This window comes from Pseudopodoces humilis, chromosome 31 (assembly GCF_049639895.1).
Source record: "Pseudopodoces humilis isolate 2021_Gansu_Grassland_sample_001 chromosome 31, ASM4963989v1, whole genome shotgun sequence".
NCBI classification, from domain to species: domain Eukaryota; kingdom Metazoa; phylum Chordata; class Aves; order Passeriformes; family Paridae; genus Pseudopodoces; species Pseudopodoces humilis.
Window position 1 is genome coordinate 272,145 of NC_142230.1, and position 19,719 is coordinate 291,863.

General features: G+C 52.9%; 1 protein-coding gene across 1 annotated transcript; it reads right to left on the reverse strand.

Moving 5' to 3' along the window:
- Positions 1-1,181: 1,181 nt before the first annotated feature.
- PSMD4 (proteasome 26S subunit ubiquitin receptor, non-ATPase 4) lies at positions 1,182-15,447 on the reverse strand. The gene is made up of 10 exons (XM_005534392.3): positions 15,364-15,447; positions 13,932-14,072; positions 12,099-12,213; positions 10,875-10,961; positions 8,954-9,022; positions 7,980-8,195; positions 7,310-7,418; positions 5,674-5,805; positions 4,731-4,798; positions 1,182-1,600 (listed from the first exon to the last, which is right to left on the reverse strand). The coding sequence occupies exons 1-10, from the start codon at positions 15,387-15,389 to the stop codon at positions 1,409-1,411; spliced, it is 1,155 nt and encodes a 384-aa protein (XP_005534449.1). The 5' UTR covers positions 15,390-15,447; the 3' UTR covers positions 1,182-1,408.
- Positions 15,448-19,719: the final 4,272 nt, after the last annotated feature.

Genomic DNA, 19,719 nt, shown 5'->3' on the forward strand with positions numbered 1-19,719 from the left:
TTCCCCTCCGCCACTTCCTGCTTGGGCCCCCACGGCCCCGCCGGCCGCTCGCGCCGTGCGTTCCCGCCCCCGCCGCGCTTTCCCATAGGATGAAGCGCCCGTCACTCATCAAAGCGCGCGTTCTGATTGGGCCTTACTGCTGTCACTCAATGCTGATCGCGGCCCTCCGCACTCGCCATTGGCTGAGCGGGACCCGCCCCCAAAAGGTTGCGTTAATTGGGGAGAGCGGGTGTCATTCAACTCGGAAAGCCCCGCCCACAGACATGTTCTCGCTTTCTATTGGTTGCCAGGACTTGCGCATCTCTCTGCCGATTGGTTGAGAGCGCTGTCCTTCAATTATCCCCCGCCTGTTCTCGCTTCTCATTGGTGGAAACGCGCTGTTTATCAAGAGCGGGTTCCGGGCGCCATTGGCCCCACGGAGCGGCCATGGCGGCGGCTCCCAGCCGGGGGCTCTTACAGGGCGCGGGATTTGTCCCTCAGCGCTTGAACCCGCCCAGCCCGGGCCCGGAACGGCTTCAAGCCCCTCCTGCCATTCGCTGCCAGCGCTGCCACTCACAAACACAACTGAGGGGATGTCCCGCCCACCCCCGCCTGTTGCGCGATGCCATTGGTGGATTGCGCTGTCACTCAAGGCCGCCTCTGTCTCCTCGCTCTCCCATTGGCTGGAGTGCCCAAAAGTGCGCCAAGCCAATCCTCGTCGCTCATTGGTCCGGAGAGCTGTCAATCATATCTAACACCGCCTTCCTCCTCACCCTATTGGCCTGCATCTGCCCCTTCCCTTTGCTGATTGGTTGGTTTTGCTGTCGATCAACTCCCAAGCCCCGCCCGGCAAACAGCGCGCGGGGGATGCCGGGAGCTGCTGCGGGAATTCCGCTCCCGCTGGGCCCGGGCCGGAAATTCCTTCCCTTCCCACAATTCCCAAGAAATTCCGTGGGTTATTCCCAAGAATCCCCCGCCATTCCCAGGAATTCCCTTCAATTATCCCGACCGGTCCCAAGAAACTCCTTCAATTCCCGCCAAAAATTCCTTTTAATCCATTTATTCCCACGAAATTCCTTGCGTTATTCCCACCATTCCCAAGAAATTCCGTGTGTAATTCCCAACAAATTCCCGCCATTCCCAGGAATTCCTTTCGGTTCTTCTCGCCATTCCCGAGAAACTCCTTCAACTCCCAAAAAAACTCCTTTTAATCCATTTATTTCCGCAATTCCCAAGGAATTCCTTGTAACATTCCCGCGATTCCCAAGGAATTCCCGCGTGTCATTCCCAAAAAAATCCCTCCCCTTCCCAAACGGCTCCTCCCAACCCCAAAAAAACTCCTTTTAATCCTTTTATTTCTGCAATTCCCAAGGGGAAAAAAATTTCCTTTTAATTCCTTTTTTTTTTTTTCCCCGGGAATTTTTGGGATTCATTTCTTCTCCTCCTCCTTCCGGTTTTCCCGGTTTTCCCGGTTGCTTTCCCGGTTTTCCCGGGCGGCCTGGGAAGCCAGGGATCCCATGGCGTTGCGGATGGCCTCGTTGTTGGGATCCACGCCGGGAAGGTTTTCCAGGACGCTCTGCAGGAATTCCGGGTCCTGCATCACGTCGTAGTCGTCCTCCTCCTGCGGGGGGAAAAAACGGGAAAGACCGGGAATTCCGGATCGTTCCCGGGAATTCCGGATCGTTCCTCGGGATTTGGGGTCGTTCCCGGGGGATTTGGGATCAGCCCGGGGAATTTGGGGTCGTTCCTCGGGATTTGGGGTCGTTCCCAGGGAATTGGGATCATCCCGGGGGATTTGGATCGTTCCTTGGGATTTGGGGTCATTCCCGGGGGATTTGGGGTCGTTCCCGGGGGATTTGGGGTCGTTCCTCGGGATTTGGGGTCGTTCCCAGGGAATTGGGATCGTTCCTCGGGATCTGGGATCGTTCCTGGGGGATTTGGGATCATCCCGGGGGATTTGGGGTCGTTCCCGGGGGATTTGGGGTCGTTCCTCGGGATTTGGGGTCGTTCCCGGGAATTTGGGATCGTTCCTTGGGATTTGGGGTCGTTCCCAGGGAATTGGGATCATCCCGGAGAATTGGGATCGTTCCTGGGGGATTTGGGATCATCCCGGGGGATTTGGGGTCGTTCCCAGGGAATTGGGATCATCCCGGAGAATTGGGATCGTTCCTGGGGGATTTGGGATCATCCCGGGGGATTTGGGATCGTTCCTTGGGATTTGGGGTTGTTCCCAGGGATTTGGGATCATTCCTTGGGATTTGGGATCATCCCGGGGGATTTGGGATCGTTCCTCGGGATTTGGGGTCGTTCCTGGGGGATTTGGGATCGTTCCCGGGGGATTTGGGGTCGTTCCTCGGGATTTGGGATCGTTCCCGGGGGATTTGGGATCGTTCCTCGGGATTTGGGGTCGTTCCTCGGGATTTGGGGTCGTTCCCAGGGATTTGGGATTGTTCCCGGGGGATTTGGGATCATCCCGGGGGATTTGGGGTCGTTCCCAGGGATTTGGGATCATCCCGGGGGATTTGGGATCATCCCGGGGGATTTGGGATCGTTCCTCGGGATTTGGGGTCGTTCCTCGGGATTTGGGATTGTTCCCGGGGGATTTGGGATCATCCCAGGGGATTTGGGATCGTCCCTCGGGATTCCAGATCATTCCTGGGGATTTGGGATCGTTCCCGGGGAATTGGGGTCGTTCCTGGGGGATTCTGGATCATTCCCGGGGATTTGGGATCGTTCCTCGGGATTCCAGATCATTCCTGGGGATTTGGGATCGTTCCCGGGGGATTCTGGATCATTCCCGGGGATTTGGGATCGTTCCTGGGGGATTTGGGATCATCCAAGGGATTCAGGGTCATTCCCGGGGATTTGGGATTGTTCCCAGGGATTTGGGATCATTCCTTGGGATTTTTGTGTCGTTCCCAGGGATTTGGGATCATTCCCGGGGATTTGGGATCATTCCCGGGGATTTGGGATCCCAAAAATCCCACAGGAGCCAGAACAGGGAATCCGGGAGGGGTTTGGGATGGAAGGGGCTGGAGGAGGAGCTCGATCCCGTCCCGGGAATGGTGGGAATGGGATGGGAATGATGGGATTGATGGGAATGATGGGAATGATGGGATGGGATGGGATTGATGGGAATGATGGGATGGCATGGGATTTATGGGATTGAAGAGATGGGAATGACGGGAATGATAGGAATGATGGGACGGGAATGATGGGAATGATGGGATGGGATTGATGGGAATGATGGGATGGGATTGATGGGAATGATGGGAATGATGGGATGGGATTGATGGGAATGATGGGAATGATGGGATGGGATTGATGGGAATGACGGGAATGATGGGATGGGATTGATGGGATTGATAGGAACGATGGGAATGGTGGGATTGATGGGACGGGAATGATGGGAATGATGGGAATGACGGGAATGATGGGATGGGATTGATGGGAATGATGGGAATGATGGGATGGGATTGATGGGAGTGACGGGAATGATGGGATGGGATTGATGGGAATGATGGGAAGGCATGGGATTTATGGGATTGAAGAGATGGGAATGATGGGAATGATAGGAATGATGGGACGGGAATGATGGGAATGATGGGATGGGATTGATGGGAATGATGGGATGGGATTGATGGGAATGACGGGAATGATGGGATGGGATTGATGGGAATGATGGGAATGATGGGATGGGATTGATGGGAATGATGGGAATGATGGGATGGGATTGATGGGAATGACGGGAATGATGGGATGGGATTGATGGGATTGATAGGAATGATGGGATGGGATTGATGGGAATGACGGGAATGATGGGATGGGATTGATGGGATTGATAGGAATGATGGGATGGGATTGATGGGAATGACGGGAATGATGGGATGGGATTGATGGGAATGACGGGAATGATGGGATGGGATTGATGGGAATGATGGGAATGATGGGATGGGATTGATGGGAATGATGGGAATGACGGGAATGATGGGATGGGATTGATGGGAATGATGGGAATGATGGGATGGGATTGATGGGAATGATGGGAATGATGGGATGGGATTGATGGGAATGATGGGAAGGCATGGGATTTATGGGATTGAAGAGATGGGAATGATGGGAATGATAGGAATGATGGGACGGGAATGATGGGAATGATGGGACGGGAATGATGGGAATGATGGGATGGGATTGATGGGAATGATGGGAATGATGGGATGGGATTGATGGGAATGATGGGAATGATGGGATGGGATTGATGGGAATGATGGGAATGATGGGATGGGATTGATGGGAATGATGGGAATGATGGGATTGACAGGAACAATGGGAATGACGGGAATGACGGGATGGGAACGATGGGATAAGAATGACGGGATTGATTGGATTAATGGGAATGATGGGATTAATGGGATTGATGGGATGGGATGGGAATGATGGGAATGATGGGAATGATGGGAATGGTGGGAATGGTGGGATGGGATTGATGGGATTAATGGGAATGATGGGATGGGATGGGATTGATGGGATTAATGGGAATGATGGGATGGGATGGGATTGATGGGATTAATGGGAATGATGGGAATGGTGGGATGGGATTGATGGGAACGATGGGAATGACGGGATGGGATTTATGGGAATGACACAATGGGAACGATGGGAACGATGGGAATGACGGGATGGGATTGACGGGAATGCCGGGAATGTTGGGACGTGCCGGAATGAGCTGGGAATTGCGGGAATTCCCTGACCTTGGCGGGCTCGGACGTGTCCATGGCGGCTCCGCTGTCCACCTCGGCCGCCTCAGCCTGGGCAAACTCTGCAATCCCAGAAATCCATGGAAAAACCCCGGGAGCAGCCAGGCAGCCATTCCAGAGGCTTTCCCGAGGGTTTCCCGAGGTTTTCCCGGGGTTTTCCCAAGGATTTTCTTCACCTCCACTTGGGAAAACTCCCCCAACCCCACCCCAGAAATCCATGGAAAATCCCCCTGGGAGCAGCCAGGCCGCGATTCCCGCGGTTTTCCCGTGTTTTTCCTGTGGTTTTCCCATGGTTTTCCCCATGGTTTTCCCAGTTTTTTCCCAGGGGTTTTCCCCACAATTTTCCCGGGGGTTTTCCCGCGGTTTTCCCGGAGGTTTTCCCAGGGTTTTCCCGGAGGTTTTCCCGGAGGTTTTCCCGGAGGTTTTCCTGGGGTTTTCCCGGGGTTTTCCCAGGGTTTTCCTCACGATTTTCCCACGGTTTTCCCAGTTTTCCCGTGGTTCTCCCGTGGTTTTCCCAAGGTTTTCCCCACGATTTTCCCAGAGGTTTTCCCGGGGTTTTCCCCACGATTTTCCCACAGTTTTCCCGCAATTTTCCCGTGGTTTTCCCGGGGGTTTTCCCGTGGCTTTCCCCACGATTTTCCCATGGTTTTCCCACAGTTTTCCCATGTTTTTCCCACAGTTTTCCTGTGGTTTTCCCATGTTTTTCCCACTGTTTTCCCGCGGTTTTCCCGCTGTTCTCCCGCGGTTTTCCTGCTGTTTTCCCGCGTTTTTCCCACTGTTTTCCCACGGTTTTCCCACTGTTCTCCCGCGTTTTTCCCGCTGTTTTCCCGCTGTTCTCCTGCTGTTTTCCCGCGTTTTTCCCACTGTTTTCCCACGGTTTTCCCACTGTTCTCCCGCGTTTTTCCCGCTGTTTTCCCGCGTTTTTCCCGGCACGCACCGGCGCCCTGCAGGGACATCTGCATGGCGTAGGCGATCTGCTCCTCCTCGCTCATGGAGCTCAGGTCCGGCAGCCCCGCGCGGCCAAACTCCGGCGGCCCCATGGTCATCTTGAGCAGAGCCTCGTCCGACTCTGCCCGGGAACGGGAGCCGGGGAACGGGAGTCAGGGAATGGGATCCGGGGAATGGGATCCGGGGAACGGGATCCGGGGAACGGGGAATGGGATCCGGGGAATGGGAACGGGATCCGGGGAATGGGATCCGGGGAATGGGAACGGGATCCGGGGAATGGGATCCAGGGAATGGGAACGGGATCCGGGGAACGGGAACGGGATCCGGGGAATGGGATCCGGGGAACGGGGAATGGGATCCGGGGAATGGGAACGGGATCCGGGGAACGGGATCCGGGGAACGGGGAATGGGATCCGGGGAATGGGAACGGGATCCGGGGAATGGGATCCGGGGAATGGGATCCAGGGAATGGGAACGGGATCCGGGGAATGGGATCCGGGGAATGGGAACGGGATCCGGGGAATGGGAACAGGATCCGGGGAATGGGATCCGGGGAACGGGATCCAGGGAATGGGAACGGGATCCGGGGAATGGGAACGGGATCCGGGGAACGGGATCCGGGGAACGGGATCCGGGGAATGGGATCTGGGGAACGGGATCCGGGGAATGGGAACGGGATCCGGGGAATGGGATCCAGGGAATGGGAACGGGATCCGGGGAATGGGAACGGGATCCGGGGAACGGGATCCGGGGAATGGGATCGGGGGAATGGGAGTCAGGGAATGGGATTTGGGGAATGGGATTCGGGGAATGGGAATGGGGAATGGGATCCAGGGAATGGGAATGGGATTTGGGGAATGGGATCCAGGGAATGGGAATGGGATTTGGGGAATGGGATCCAGGGAATGGGATTTGGGGAATGGGAATGGGGAATGGGAATGGGGAATGGGAACGGGATCCGGGGAATGGGATTTGGGGAATGGGATCCAGGGAATGGGAATGGGATTTGGGGAATGGGATTCGGGGAATGGGAATGGGGAATGGGATCCAGGGAATGGGAATGGGATTTGGGGAATGGGCAGCCCCACCCTCCCAGGGAAGGATTTCTCTCCAAGCCCATCCTGGTTTTCAGTTCTCCTCGTTCCCAATCCCATTCCAAATCCCCTCAATCCCATTCCCCATCCAATAAATCCCATTCCCATCCCATCAATCCCACTCCCAACCCCCTCAATCCCATTCCCAACCCCTCAATCCCATTCCCAACCCCTCAATCCCATTCCCAACCCCTCAATCCCATTCCCAACCCCTCAATCCCATTCCCAATCCAATAAATCCCATTCCCAACCCCCTCAATCCCATTCCCCATCCAATAAATCCCATTCCCCTCCCCTCAATCCCATTCCCAAACCCTAAATCCCATTCCCATCCCCTCAATCCCATTCCCAAACCCTAAATCCCATTCCCAACCCCTCAATCCCATTCCCAATCCAATAAATCCCATTCCCAACCCCCTCAATCCGATTCCCAATCCAATAAATCCCATTCCCAACCCCTCAATCCCATTCCCAATCCAATAAATCCCACCATTCCCAATCCCACCATTCCCAATCCCGCCGTTCCCTCACCGTCCCCTCCGGTGGCTCCGATCCCGGCCTCTGCCGCCGAGGCCGCGGCCGCCCTGCGCGCCTCCTCCTCCTGCCGCTGCCGCTGCTCCTCCATGGACACCCGGAGCGCCTGGAAAACCCCGGGAAAAGCCGGGAATCAGCTCCCAGGAGGGGCTTGGGATCGACGGGATCCCGACGCTGGCAACTCCCCAATCCCTGGGGAACGCGGGGTCGGTGACGGAGGAACCGAATCTGGGATTTCCTCCAATTCCCAACTGCAATTCCCAACTGAAATTCCCAATCCCTGGGAACGAGGGGTCAGTGACGGAGGAACCAAATCTGGGATTTCCTCGGGGTCCCAAGGTCCAATTCCCAACTGAAATTCCCAACTGAAATTCCCGATCCCTGGGGAACGAGGGGTGATGGAGGAACCAAATCTGGGATTTCCTCAGGGTCCAATTCCCAACTGAAATTCCCAACTGAAATTCCCGATCCCTGGGAAATGTGGGGTCAGCGATGGAGGAACCAAATCTGGGATTTCCTCCAATTCCCAACTGAAATTCCCAACTGCAATTCCCGATCCCCGGGGAACGCGGGGTCAGCGACAAAGGAACCAAATCTGGCATTTCCTCCAATTCCCAACCGCAATTCCCGATCCCTGGCGAATCCCCGGCAACCCCGGGCTCCGTACCAGCGCGAGCTCGGGATCGGCGCTGGGATCGACGCCGAACTCGAAGTCGGAGGCTCCGAGGCCGAGCACGGCGCCGCCCTCGCCGGCCAGCACCGGGGAGCTGATGAGGGCGTCGGCCAGGCTGGGCCCCGGCGGCACCGTCACCAGGTGGGAGCCGCTGCCGTCCTTGCCGTTGAGAGCCGTGATGAACGCCGTCAGCTTCTCCGTGTTGGCTTCCTGGGGAAAAACGGGATTTGGGAATGTTGGGAGAGGGAAAAAACGGGATTTGGGAATGTTGGGAGAGGGAAAAAACGGGATTTGGGAATGTTGGGAGAGGGAAAAAACGGGATTTGGGAATGTTGGGAGAGGGAAAAACGGGATTTGGGAATGTTGGGAGAGGAAAAACGGGATTTGGGAATGTTGGGAGAGGAAAAAAACGGGATTTGGGAATGTTGGGAGACAGAAAAACGGGATTTGGGAATGTTGGGAGAGCCGTGATGAACGCCGTCAGCTTCTCCGTGTTGGCTTCCTGGGGAAAAACGGGATTTGGGAATGTTGGGAGAGGAAAAAAACGGGATTTGGGAATGTTGGGAGAGGGAAAAAACGGGATTTGGGAATGTTGGGAGACAGAAAAACGGGATTTGGGAATGTTGGGAGAGGGAAAAACGGGATTTGGGAATGTTGGGAGAGGCCGAGGGAGCATCACGGAGAGGTTTGGGAAAGGGTTTTGGATTTTTTGGGAATTGCAGCGTTGGGAAAGGGATCCGGGAACAGCAAATCCAACTGGGAGCGGCTCAGGGAATTCCCAGCAGGGAATGGAGAAAGGGAAAGGTTTGGGATGCAGGGAGAGGTTGGGAATTGGGATTTTCCCTGGAATTACAACCTTGGAAAAAGCCTCAAAATCACCCAGGCCCAACCCCAATCCCAAAAATCTGGCCGGGATTTTCCAGCCCCGGAATTCCCCCCTGGAATGTGGGAATTCCCGGGATTCTCACCTCCTCCCCAAAGTTGATGATGTCCACGTTGACCTTCTCCTTCTTCAGGCGCTTGGCCAACTTCACCAGCTGGAAAACCGGGAATTCCCGGGGATCAGCGGGATCCCACAGGAATTCGGGATCCAGGAATTCCCTGGGATCAGCAGGTCAGGATTTGATCCTGAATTGGCTGCCCCAGCTCCGAGGGATCCGGCCCAGGGATCCGGCCCAGGGATCCCCAGCTGTGACCCAGCCAGTCCTGGGGCGGATCCCAGGCTGATCCCAGAGCTGATCCCACATTCCCCAGAGCCAATCCCAGACCTGATCCCATTATCCCGGACCCAATCCCGTTATCCCAGTCCTGATCCCGTTATCCCAGTCCTGATCCCGCTGTTATCCCAGTCCTGATCCTGCTGTTATCCCAGTCCCGTTATCCCGATCCCGTTATCCCAGTCCTGATCCCGTTATCCCAGTCCCGTTATCCCGATCCCGTTATCCCAGTCCTGATCCCGTTATCCCAGTCCCGTTATCCCGATCCCGTTATCCCAGTCCTGATCCCGTTATCCCAGTCCCGTTATCCCGATCCCGTTATCCCAGTCCTGATCCCGTTATCCCAGTCCTGATCCCGTTATCCCAGTCCTGATCCCGTTATCCCAGTCCCGTTATCCTGATCCCGTTATCCCAGTCCTGATCCCGTTATCCCAGTCCTGATCCCGTTATCCCAGTCCCGTTATCCTGATCCCGTTATCCCAGTCCTGATCCCGTTATCCCAGTCCTGATCCCGCTGTTATCCCTGTCCCGTTATCCCAGTCCTGATCCCGTTATCCCAGTCCTGATCCCGCTGTTATCCCTGTCCCGTTATCCCAGTCCTGATCCCGTTATCCCAGTCCTGATCCCGTTATCCCAGTCCCGATCCCGCTGTTATCCCTGTCCCGTTATCCCAGTCCCATTATCCCAGTCCCGTGATCCCTGTCCTGTTATCCCCATCCCGTTGTTATCCCGATCCCGCTGCTATTCCGATCCTGTTATCCTGATCCCGCTGTTATCCCAGTCCCATTGTTATCCCGATCCCGTTGTTATCCCGATCCCGCTGTTATCCCGATCCCGCCGTGATCTCGCCGTTATCCCGATCCCGCCGTTATCCCGCCGTTATCCCGATCCCGCCGTTATCCCGCCGTTATCCCATTCCCGCTGTTATCCCGATCCCGCCATTATCCCGCCGTTATCCCGATCCCGCCGTTATCCCGATCCCGCCGTTATCCCGCCGTTATCCCATTCCCGCTGTTATCCCGATCCCGCTGTTATCCCGCCGTTATCCCGATCCCGCCGTTATCCCGTGATCCCGCTGTTATCCCGTGATCCCGCTGTTATCCCGTGATCCCGCTGTTATCCCGTGATCCCGCTGTTATCCCGTGATCCCGCTGTTATCCCGTGATCCCGCTGTTATCCCGTGATCCCGCCGTGATCCCGCCGTTATCCCGATCCCGCCGTTATCCCGTGATCCCGCTGTTATCCCGCTGTTATCCCGATCCCGCCGTTATCCCGTGATCCCGCCGTGATCCCGCCGTTATCCCGATCCCGCCGTGATCCCGATCCTGCCGTTATCCCGATCCCGCCGTTATCCCGATCCCGCTGTGATCCCGATCCCGCCGTTATCCCGTGATCCCGCTGTTATCCCGTGATCCCGCCGTGATCCCGCCGTTATCCCGATCCCGCTGTTATCCCGATCCCGCCGTGATCCCGCCGTTATCCCGATCCCGCTGTTATCCCGTGATCCCGCTGTTATCCCGTGATCCCGCTGTTATCCCGTGATCCCGCCGTGATCCCGCCGTTATCCCGATCCCGCTGTTATCCCGATCCCGCCGTGATCCCGCCGTTATCCCGATCCCGCCGTGATCCCGCCGTTATCCCGATCCCGCCGTTATCCCGATCCCGCGCTCACGTCCTTGTCGCTGTCGAGGACGGGGCTGCCCACGAAGGCGATGATTCTCATCTTGTGGTTCTTGCCCTGCCGGTGCTTCAGCGCCAGCTGCACCAAATCCCAGCAGTCAGGGCTTTTCCCGGGAATTCCGGGCAGGAAACCCCCCCAGATCCCGGGATCGGCTCCGTGGGGGCACTTGGGGGGGGTTCTGTGGAATTTCCATGGATTTATCTGACATTTCCATGGATTTGTGGGGGATTTGGCCTAGATTTCTGTGGAATTTCCATGGATGATGAAGAATTTTCCATGGGTTTGCATTAAATTTACACCAAATTTCCATGGATTTAGGGTGAATTTCCATAGGTTTCTATTGGAATTCCATGGATTTATGCAGGATTTCAGTTGGATTTCCATGGATTTATGCGGGATTTCAGCTGGAATTCCTGGGATTTATGTGGAATTCCCATGGATTTCAGTTGGATTTCCATGGATTTATGTAGGATTTCAGTTGGATTTCCATGGATTTATGTGGGATTTCCATGGATTTCAGTTGGAATTCCTGGGATTTATGTGGGATTTCCATGGATTTCAGTTGGATTTCCATGGATTTATGTGGGATTTCCATGGATTTCAGTTGGATTTCCATGGATTTATGCAGGATTTCAGTTGGATTTCCGTGGATTTATGTGGAATTCCCATGGATTTCAGTTGGATTTCCATGGATTTATGTGGGATTTCCATGGATTTCAGTTGGAATTCCATGGATTTATGCAGGATTTCAGTTGGAATTCCTGGGTTTTATCTGAAATTCCCATGGATTTCAGTTGGATTTCCATGGATTTCAGTTGGAATTCCTGGGATTTATCTGAAATTTCCATGGATTTCAGTTGGAATTCCTGGGATTTATGTGGGATTCCCATGGATTTCAGTTGGATTTCCATGGATTTCAGTTTGAATTCCTGGGATTTATGTGGGATTCCCATGGATTTCAGTTGGATTTCCTGGGATTTATGCATCATTTCAATGGGATTTCCTGGGATTTATCCAGGATTTCCAGCTGGAATTCCTGGAATCCCAACACATTCCAGCTGCAATCCCCCACATCCACACCGACCTTCCAAACCTCCCCCACCGTTTCCACCCCAAAAAAACTCCCGGCAAAGCCGATTTCCCGCCCCGACCCGGAGGGAAAAGCTCGGGAATGGCGGGAATTCCCGGGAAGGGCGGGAATTCCCGGGAACTCACGTGTGCCACGCGGATCCCGGTGCCGAAGGTGATTTTTCCCTTGGGCTGCACCGAGTGCAGCTTGGACAGGATGCGCCCGGTGTCCGGCGTCAGCGTGGTCAGCACCTCGCAGTTACTGCCGGGAAAGAGGAAATTCCCGGGATTCTGGAGCCGTTCCCGGCCCGGGGGTCATTCCTGGGGGGTTCTTTGGGAATCTGGGGGGGGGATTCCCATCCTGGGAGCAATTCCTGAGGAGTTTGGGAGCAAATCCTGGAGAATTTGGGAGGAATTCCACCCCTGGGATTAAGTTAGGGAGAAATTCCTGGGGATTTCTTTGGGAATCTGGGAGGGAACTCCCTGAATTCCCAGCTCTCCCCACCTCCAACGATCACCAAATCCCTCCCATTCCAGCCCACTCCAACTCCAGCTCCAAATTCCCAGCTCCCTTTCCCTCAATTCCCAACTCCTCATTCCCAGTTTTTCCCACCTCCATTCCCTGAATTCCCACCTCCACATTCCCAGCTTCTTTCTCTCAATTCCCAACTCCTCATTCCCAGTTTTTCCCACCTCCATTCCCTGAATTCCCAACTCCTCATTCCCAGGTTTTTCCCACCTCCTTCTTCCCAAATTCCCACCTCCTCATTCCCAGTTTTTCCCACCCCCATTCCCAATTTTTCCCACCCCCATTCCCAGTTTTTCCCACCCCCATTCCCAATTTTTCCCACCCCCATTCCCACTTTTTCCCACCCTTTCCCACGGCTCCGTGCTTCCCGCTGATCCCTTACTTGGCGAGGGTGAATTCCCAACTCCTCACTCCCAGTTTTTCCCACCCCCACTCCCACTTTTTCCCACCTCCTTCTCCCCAAATTCCCACCTCCTTTCCCCAATTTCCCACCTCCTCACTCCCAGTTCTTCCCACCCCCATTCCCAATTTTTCCCACCCCCATTCCCAATTTTTCCCACCCCCATTCCCACTTTTTCCCACCCTTTCCCACGGCTCCGTGCTTCCCACTGATCCCTTACTTGGCGAGGGTGAATTCCCACCTCCTCACTCCCAGTTTTTCCCACCTCCATTCCCACTTTTTCCCACCTCCTCATTCCCAGTTTTTCCCACCTCCTTCTCCCTGAATTCCCAACTCCTCACTCCCAGTTTTTCCCACCCCCACTCCCAGTTTTTCCCACCTCCATTCCCACTTTTTCCCACCTCCTTCTCCCCAAATTCCCACCTCCTTTCCCCAATTTCCCACCTCCTCACTCCCAGTTCTTCCCACCCCCATTCCCACTTTTTCCCACCCCCATTCCCAATTTTTCCCACCTCCATTCCCACTTTTTCCCACCCTTCCCCGCGGCTCCGTGATTCCCGTTGATCCCTTACTTGGCGAGGGTGAATTCCCACCTCCTCACTCCCAGTTTTTCCCACCTCCATTCCCACTTTTTCCCACCTCCTCATTCCCAGTTTTTCCCACCCTCATTCCCAGTTTTTCCCACCTCCTTCTCCCTGAATTCCCAACTCCTCATTCCCAGTTTTTCCCACCTCCATTCCCACTTTTTCCCACCTCCTTCTCCCCAAATTCCCACCTCCTTTCCCCAATTTCCCACCTCCTCACTCCCAGTTCTTCCCACCCCCATTCCCACTTTTTCCCACCCCCATTCCCAATTTTTCCCACCCCCATTCCCAATTTTTCCCACCCCCATTCCCACTTTTTCCCACCCTTTCCCGCGGCTCCGTGCTTCCCGCTGATCCCTTACTTGGCGAGGGTGAATTCCCACCTCCTCACTCCCAATTTTTCCCACCTCCATTCCCACTTTTTCCCACCCTTTCCCGCGGCTCCGTGCTTCCCGCGGATCCCTTACTTGGCGAGGGTGATGAGCCCCACGTTGTTCTCGGGGTTGCTGCGTGTTTTGGAGTGGCACACGATGTTGACGGCGTCCTGCTGCGCCTGCAGCCGCGTGGGCAGGAAGTCCCCGTTCCGCATGTACTCGCTGTTATCCACGCTGCGATTCCCGGGAATCGTAAAAACAGGGAATGCTGAGGGGAATTCCGCGCTTTGGGCCGCTCGGGGAGGGGGGAATGAGGGGTGTTCTGCTTGGGAATTGGGGGTTTGGATCCATGAAATCCCACTTTTTGGGAATGGTTTTGTAAAATCCCCCCTTTTTTTGGGAATGGTTTTGTAAAATCCCCCCTTTTTTTGGGAATGGTTTTGTAAAATCCCCCCTTTTTTTGGGAATGGTTCCATAAAATCCCCCCTTTTTTTGGGAATGGTTTTGTAAAATCCCCCCTTTTTTTGGGAATGGTTTTGTAAAATCCCCCCTTTTTTTGGGAATGGTTCCATAAAATCCCCCCTTTTTTTGGGAATGGTTTTGTAAAATCCCCCCTTTTTTTGGGAATGGTTTTGTAAAATCCCCCCTTTTTTTGGGAATGGTTCCATGAAATCCCCCCTTTTTTTGGGAATGGTTTTGTAAAATCCCCCCTTTTTTTGGGAATGGTTTTGTAAAATCCCCCCTTTTTTTGGGAATGGTTCCATGAAATCCCCCCTTTTTTTGGGAATGAGGAAAGGTTAGATCCATAAGATCCCCTTTTCTTGGAAAAAGGGGAGGTTTGGATCCATAAAATCCCTTTTTTTGGGAATGGGGAAGGGTTAGATCAATAAAATCCCTTTTTTTTGGGAATGGCTCCATAAAATCCCTTTTTCTGAGATGGTCTGTCCCCTCATGTCCCTTTGTCCCCTCATGTCCCTCTCTCCTCTCATGTCCCTCTCTGTCCCCTCAGCCCCTCTGTGTCCCCTCATGTCCCTCTGTGTCCCCTCATGTCCCTCTGTGTCCCCTCATGTCCCTCTGTCCCCTCATGTCCCTCTCTGTCCCCTCAGCCCCTCTGTGTCCCCTCATGTCCCTCTGTGTCCCCTCATGTCCCTCTGTGTCCCCTCATGTCCCTCTGTCCCCTCATGTCCCTCTCTGTCCCCTCAGCCCCTCTGTCCCCTCAGCCCCTCTCTGTCCCCTCTGTGTCCTCTCTGTCCCCTCCTGTCCCCTCAGCCCCTCTCTGTCCCCTCTGTGTCCTCTCTGTCACCTCTCTGTCCCCTCAGCCCCTCTCTGTCCCCTCCTGTCCCCTCAGCCCCCCGCGCCCCCTCAGGCCCGGCCCGCTCCGCCCCCCCGCCATGACTCAGGGGAAGCCGCGGCCGGGCCGGGCCGGGCCGGGGGTGACCGAGGGTGGCCGGGGGTGACCGGGGGTTGCCGTGAGGATTCCGGGGAGCGGCCGGGGGTGCTCCGGGCCCGCGGCCGCCGCTCTCACCACACCATGGTGCTCTCCAGAACCATCTTGGCTCCTTCCCTCAGCACCGGCCCGCTCCACCGAAAACCGCCCAACAACGCGCCCGCCTATTGGTCGAGACGCCGCAGCCAATCAGCGCGCTCGGTGTAGGCGAGGCGCCGCGCGGAGCATGCCGGGAGCTGTAGTTCTGGGCGGGGCGCGATGGCGGCCGGGGGGACACGCGGGTGTCACCGCTGTCCCCAAAGGGCCGGGACTGTCCCCGTGACACCCCAGGGCCAGCGCAGGAGTGTCCCCAGGGCTGTCCCCGTGTCCCCCAGGGCCAGCTCAGGAGTGTCCCCGTGTCGCCAGTGATGTCTCCAATGTCCTCATGGGTGTCCCCAGTGATGTCCCCAGAGATGCCCTCACTGTCCCCAATGATGTCCCCGATGTCCCCAGTGATGTCCCCAATGTCCCCAGAGATGTCCTCACTGTCCCCGATGATGTCCCCAATCCCTGCAATGTCCCCATGGCTGTCCCCTGTGTCCCCAGGGCTGTCCCAGTGTCCCCAGTGATGTCCCCAATGTCCCCATTGTCCCCACTCATGTCCCCAATGTCCCCAATGCCCCCCCAATGTCCCCAGTGATGCCCCCAATGTCCCCAATGATGTCCCCAATGTCCCCAATCCTGTCCCCAATGTCCCAAATGTCCCTCTGCTGTCCCCAATGTCCCCAATGATGTCCCCAATGTCCCCATTGTCCCCAGTGATGTCCCCAATGACGTCCCCAATGTCCCCATTCCTGTCCCCAATGTCCCCCTGCTGTCCCCAATGATGTCCCCATTGTCCCCAGTGATGTCCCCAATGTCCCCAATCCTGTCCCCAATGCCCCCCCGATGTCCCCAATGTCCCCATGGGTGTGTCCCAATGTCCCCAATGTCCCCATTCCTGTCCCCATGTCCCAGTGATGTCCCCAATGATGTCCCCAGTGCCCCCCCCGATGTCCCCAATGTCCCCCCGGGGGCGCCACTGACAAGAATTCCAGGCCAGACACGGAAATTCCAGGAATTCCATTCCCAATCCAGGAAAATCCATTCCCAAATCCAGCAGAATTCCAGGAGAATCCATTCCCAAATCCAGCAGAATTCCAGGAGAATCCATTCCCAAATCCAGCAGAATTCCAGGAATTCCGTTCCCAATCCGGGAAAATCCGTTCCAAGTCCCAGAGAATTCCAGGAATTCCGTTCCCAGAATTCCAGAAAAATCCATTCCCAATTCCAGGAGAGCTCCAGGAATTCCATTCCCAATCCAGGAAAAATCCTAAATCCCGGAGAATTCCAGGAATTCCGTCCCAAATCCGGGAAAATTCCATGAATTCCGTCCTAAATCTGGGAAAATTCCATGAATTCCGTCCCAAATCCAGCAGAATTCCAGGAATTCCGTTCCCAATCCGGGAAAATCCATTCCAAGTCCCAGAGAATTCCAGGAATTCCGTTCCCAGAATTCTGGGAAAAATCCATTCCCAATTCCAGGAGAGCTCCAGGAATTCCGTCCCAAATCCGGGAAAATTCCATTAATTCCGTCCTAAATCTGGGAAAATTCCAGGAATTCCGTCCCAAATCCGGGAAAATTCCACAAATTCTGCTCCAAGTCCAGGGAAATTCCATGAATTCTGTCCTAAATCCGGGAAAATTCCATGAATTCCATCCTAAATCTGGGAAATTCCATCCAAATCCAGGAAAATTCCATTAATTCCGTCCCAAATCTGGGAAATTCCATCCAAATCCAGGAAAATTCCATGAATTCCGTCCTAAATCTGGGAAAATTCCGTGAATTCCGTCCCAAATCTGGGAAAATTCCATGAATTCCGTCCCCAGTCCTGGGAAATTCCGTGAATTCTGTCCTAAATCTGGGAAAATTCCGTGAATTCTGTCCTAAATCTGGGAAAATTCCGTGAATTCCGTCCCAAATCCGGGAAAATTCCATCCAAATCCAGGAAAATTCCATGAATTCCGTCCCAAATCCGGGAAAATTCCATGAATTCCATCTCCAGTCCTGGGAAATTCCGTGAATTCCGTCCCAAATCTGGGAAAATTCCATCCAAATCCAGGAAAATTCCATGAATTCCGTCCCCAGTCCTGGGAAATTTCATCCAAATCCGGGAAAATTCCATGAATTCCGTCCCAAATCTGGGAAAATTCCATGAATTCCGTCCCAAATCCGGGAAAATCCCGTTCCCATTCCCAGCAAAGTCCCTCCGTTCCCGGGAGGAGCCAAATCCTCTTTTTCTCCTGGAAAATCCCCCCCAGAATTCCCAAATTTCCCCTTTTGGAACGGAGAAATCCCAAAAAAAACCCCCAGATCCCAAAAAATTCCAATTCCCCCTCTGGATGAGGAGAATTCCCAGGAAAAAGAGGAATTATCCCAAAAAAATCTTTAAATATTTATAAATATTCCGTTCTGGGAGGGGAAATTGGGGAAAAAAACGGGAAAATTGGGGAAAAAATTGGGAAAATTGGGAAAAAATTGGGGGAAAATTGGGAAAAAATTGGGGGAAAATTGGGAAAAAATTGGGGGAAAATTGGGAAAAAATTGGGAAAAAATTGGGGAAAAAATTGGGAAAAAATTGGGAAAAAATTCAGGAAAATTGGGAAAAAATTGGGGAAAATTGGGGAAAATTTGGGAAAAAATTGGGTGAAAATTGGGAAAAAATTGAGGAAAAAAATTCAGGAAAATCGGGAAAAAATTGGGGGAAAATTGGGAAAAAAATTCGGAAAATTGGGAAAAAATGGGGAAAAGTGGGAAAAAAATGGGGAAAATTGGGAAAAAATTGGGGGAAAATGGGAAAAAATGGGGAAAAAATTGGGAAAAAATGGGGAAAATTGGGAAAAAATTGGGAAAAATATGGAAAAAAAATGGGGAAAAAATTGGGAAAAAATTGGGAAAAAAAAAAAAATGGGAAAATTGGGAAAAAAAAATTGGGAAAAAGGGGAAAAAAGTGGGAAAAAAAAAAAATGGGGAAAATTGGGGAAAAAATTGGGGAAAAAATGGAAAAAATTGGGATAAAATTAGGGGAAAATAGGGAATAAATTGGGGAAAAAATGGGAAAAATTGGGGAAAATTTGGGATAAAACTGGGGGGAAAATTGGGAAAAAAAGGGAAAAAAATTGGGAAAATTTGGGATAAAATTGGGGGAAAAAAGGGAAAAAAATTGGGAAAATTTGGGGGAAAAAATTGGGAAAAAAGGGAAAAAAATTGGGAAAAAAGGGGAAAAAATTGGGATAAAAATGGGAAAAAATGGGGAAAAATTGGGGAAAAATTGGGGAAAAATTTGGGGAAAAATTGGGGAAAAATTGGGAAAAAATTGGGAAAAAATTGGGATAAAAATGGGGAAAAATTGGGGAAAAAATGGGAAAAATTGGGATAAAAATGGGGAAAATTGGGGAAAAATTGGGGAAAATTGGGAAAAAATTGGGAAAATTGGGAAAAAAATTGGGAAAAATGGGAAAATTGGGAAAAAATTTGGGAAAATTGGGGAAAAAATTGGGAAAATTGGGGTGGTTTTCTCCCCTGATCCGATAAAAAATGGGAATGAAACGGGATTGGGAGGGAATTTGTCTAATATAGACAAAAATTCCAAGGGAAAAAGGGAAAATTCCTGGAAAAAAAAAGTGAAAATCCACCGGAATTTTTCCCCGAATTCCCCTCTGGGAATGTTGGAAAATCCAGGTGGGAATTGCTGAGAGCCCTTGAGCTGCGGATTCCCGGGATAAGGCAATTCCAGAGGGGGGAAAAAATCAGTTTTTCCTTCCAAAAAAAAATATGGAAAAAGGAAAAAAGGAAAAGGGGGAAGAGCCTTGGGAATATCCCGGGAAAATTCCCGTCCTGCTCGACATTCCATGATTTTTTCGGCGTAAAAAAGCTCGAAATTCCGGGGTTTTTTTATAAAAAAATGGGATTTTCCAAGCGGGGATTTTGGGGGAAAAGTCGTTTTTCCATTAAAAAATCCGGGATTGAGGGGGAAAAAAGGCGGCTCCAGGGGCAGGGGTCGCTCCCTGATTTTTTGGGGATTTTTGGGGATTTTTTGGGAACTTTTTTGGGGATTTTTTGGGAATTTTTTGGGGATTTTTTGGGGATTTTTTGGGAATTTTTTGGGATTTTTTTGGGATTTTTTTGGATTTTTTGGGAATTTTTTTGGGTTTTTTTTTGGATTTTTTGGGGAATTTTTTTGGGAATTTTGGGGGGAAATTTTTTGGGAATTTTGGGGGGAATTTTTGGGGGATTTTTTTGGGATTTTTTGGGGATTTTTTGGGATTTTTTGGGGATTTTTGGGATGGATCCAGGTGGGAAATTTTTCCCGTCCCAAAATTCCCGGCCTGGGATTTTGTGGGAATGTCAGAGGT

Excerpts from the sequence above, each read along its gene's own strand:
- PSMD4 (XM_005534392.3), bottom strand. The coding sequence starts at position 15,389 with ATGGTTCTGGAGAGCACCATGGTGTG. Across the intron at positions 12,214-13,931 it reads GGGCTCATCACCCTCGCCAA|TAACTGCGAGGTGCTGACCA; the intron begins GTAAGGGATCCG and ends CTTTCCCGGCAG. Across the intron at positions 9,023-10,874 it reads TCCTCGACAGCGACAAGGAC|CTGGTGAAGTTGGCCAAGCG; the intron begins GTGAGCGCGGGA and ends CCGGTTTTCCAG.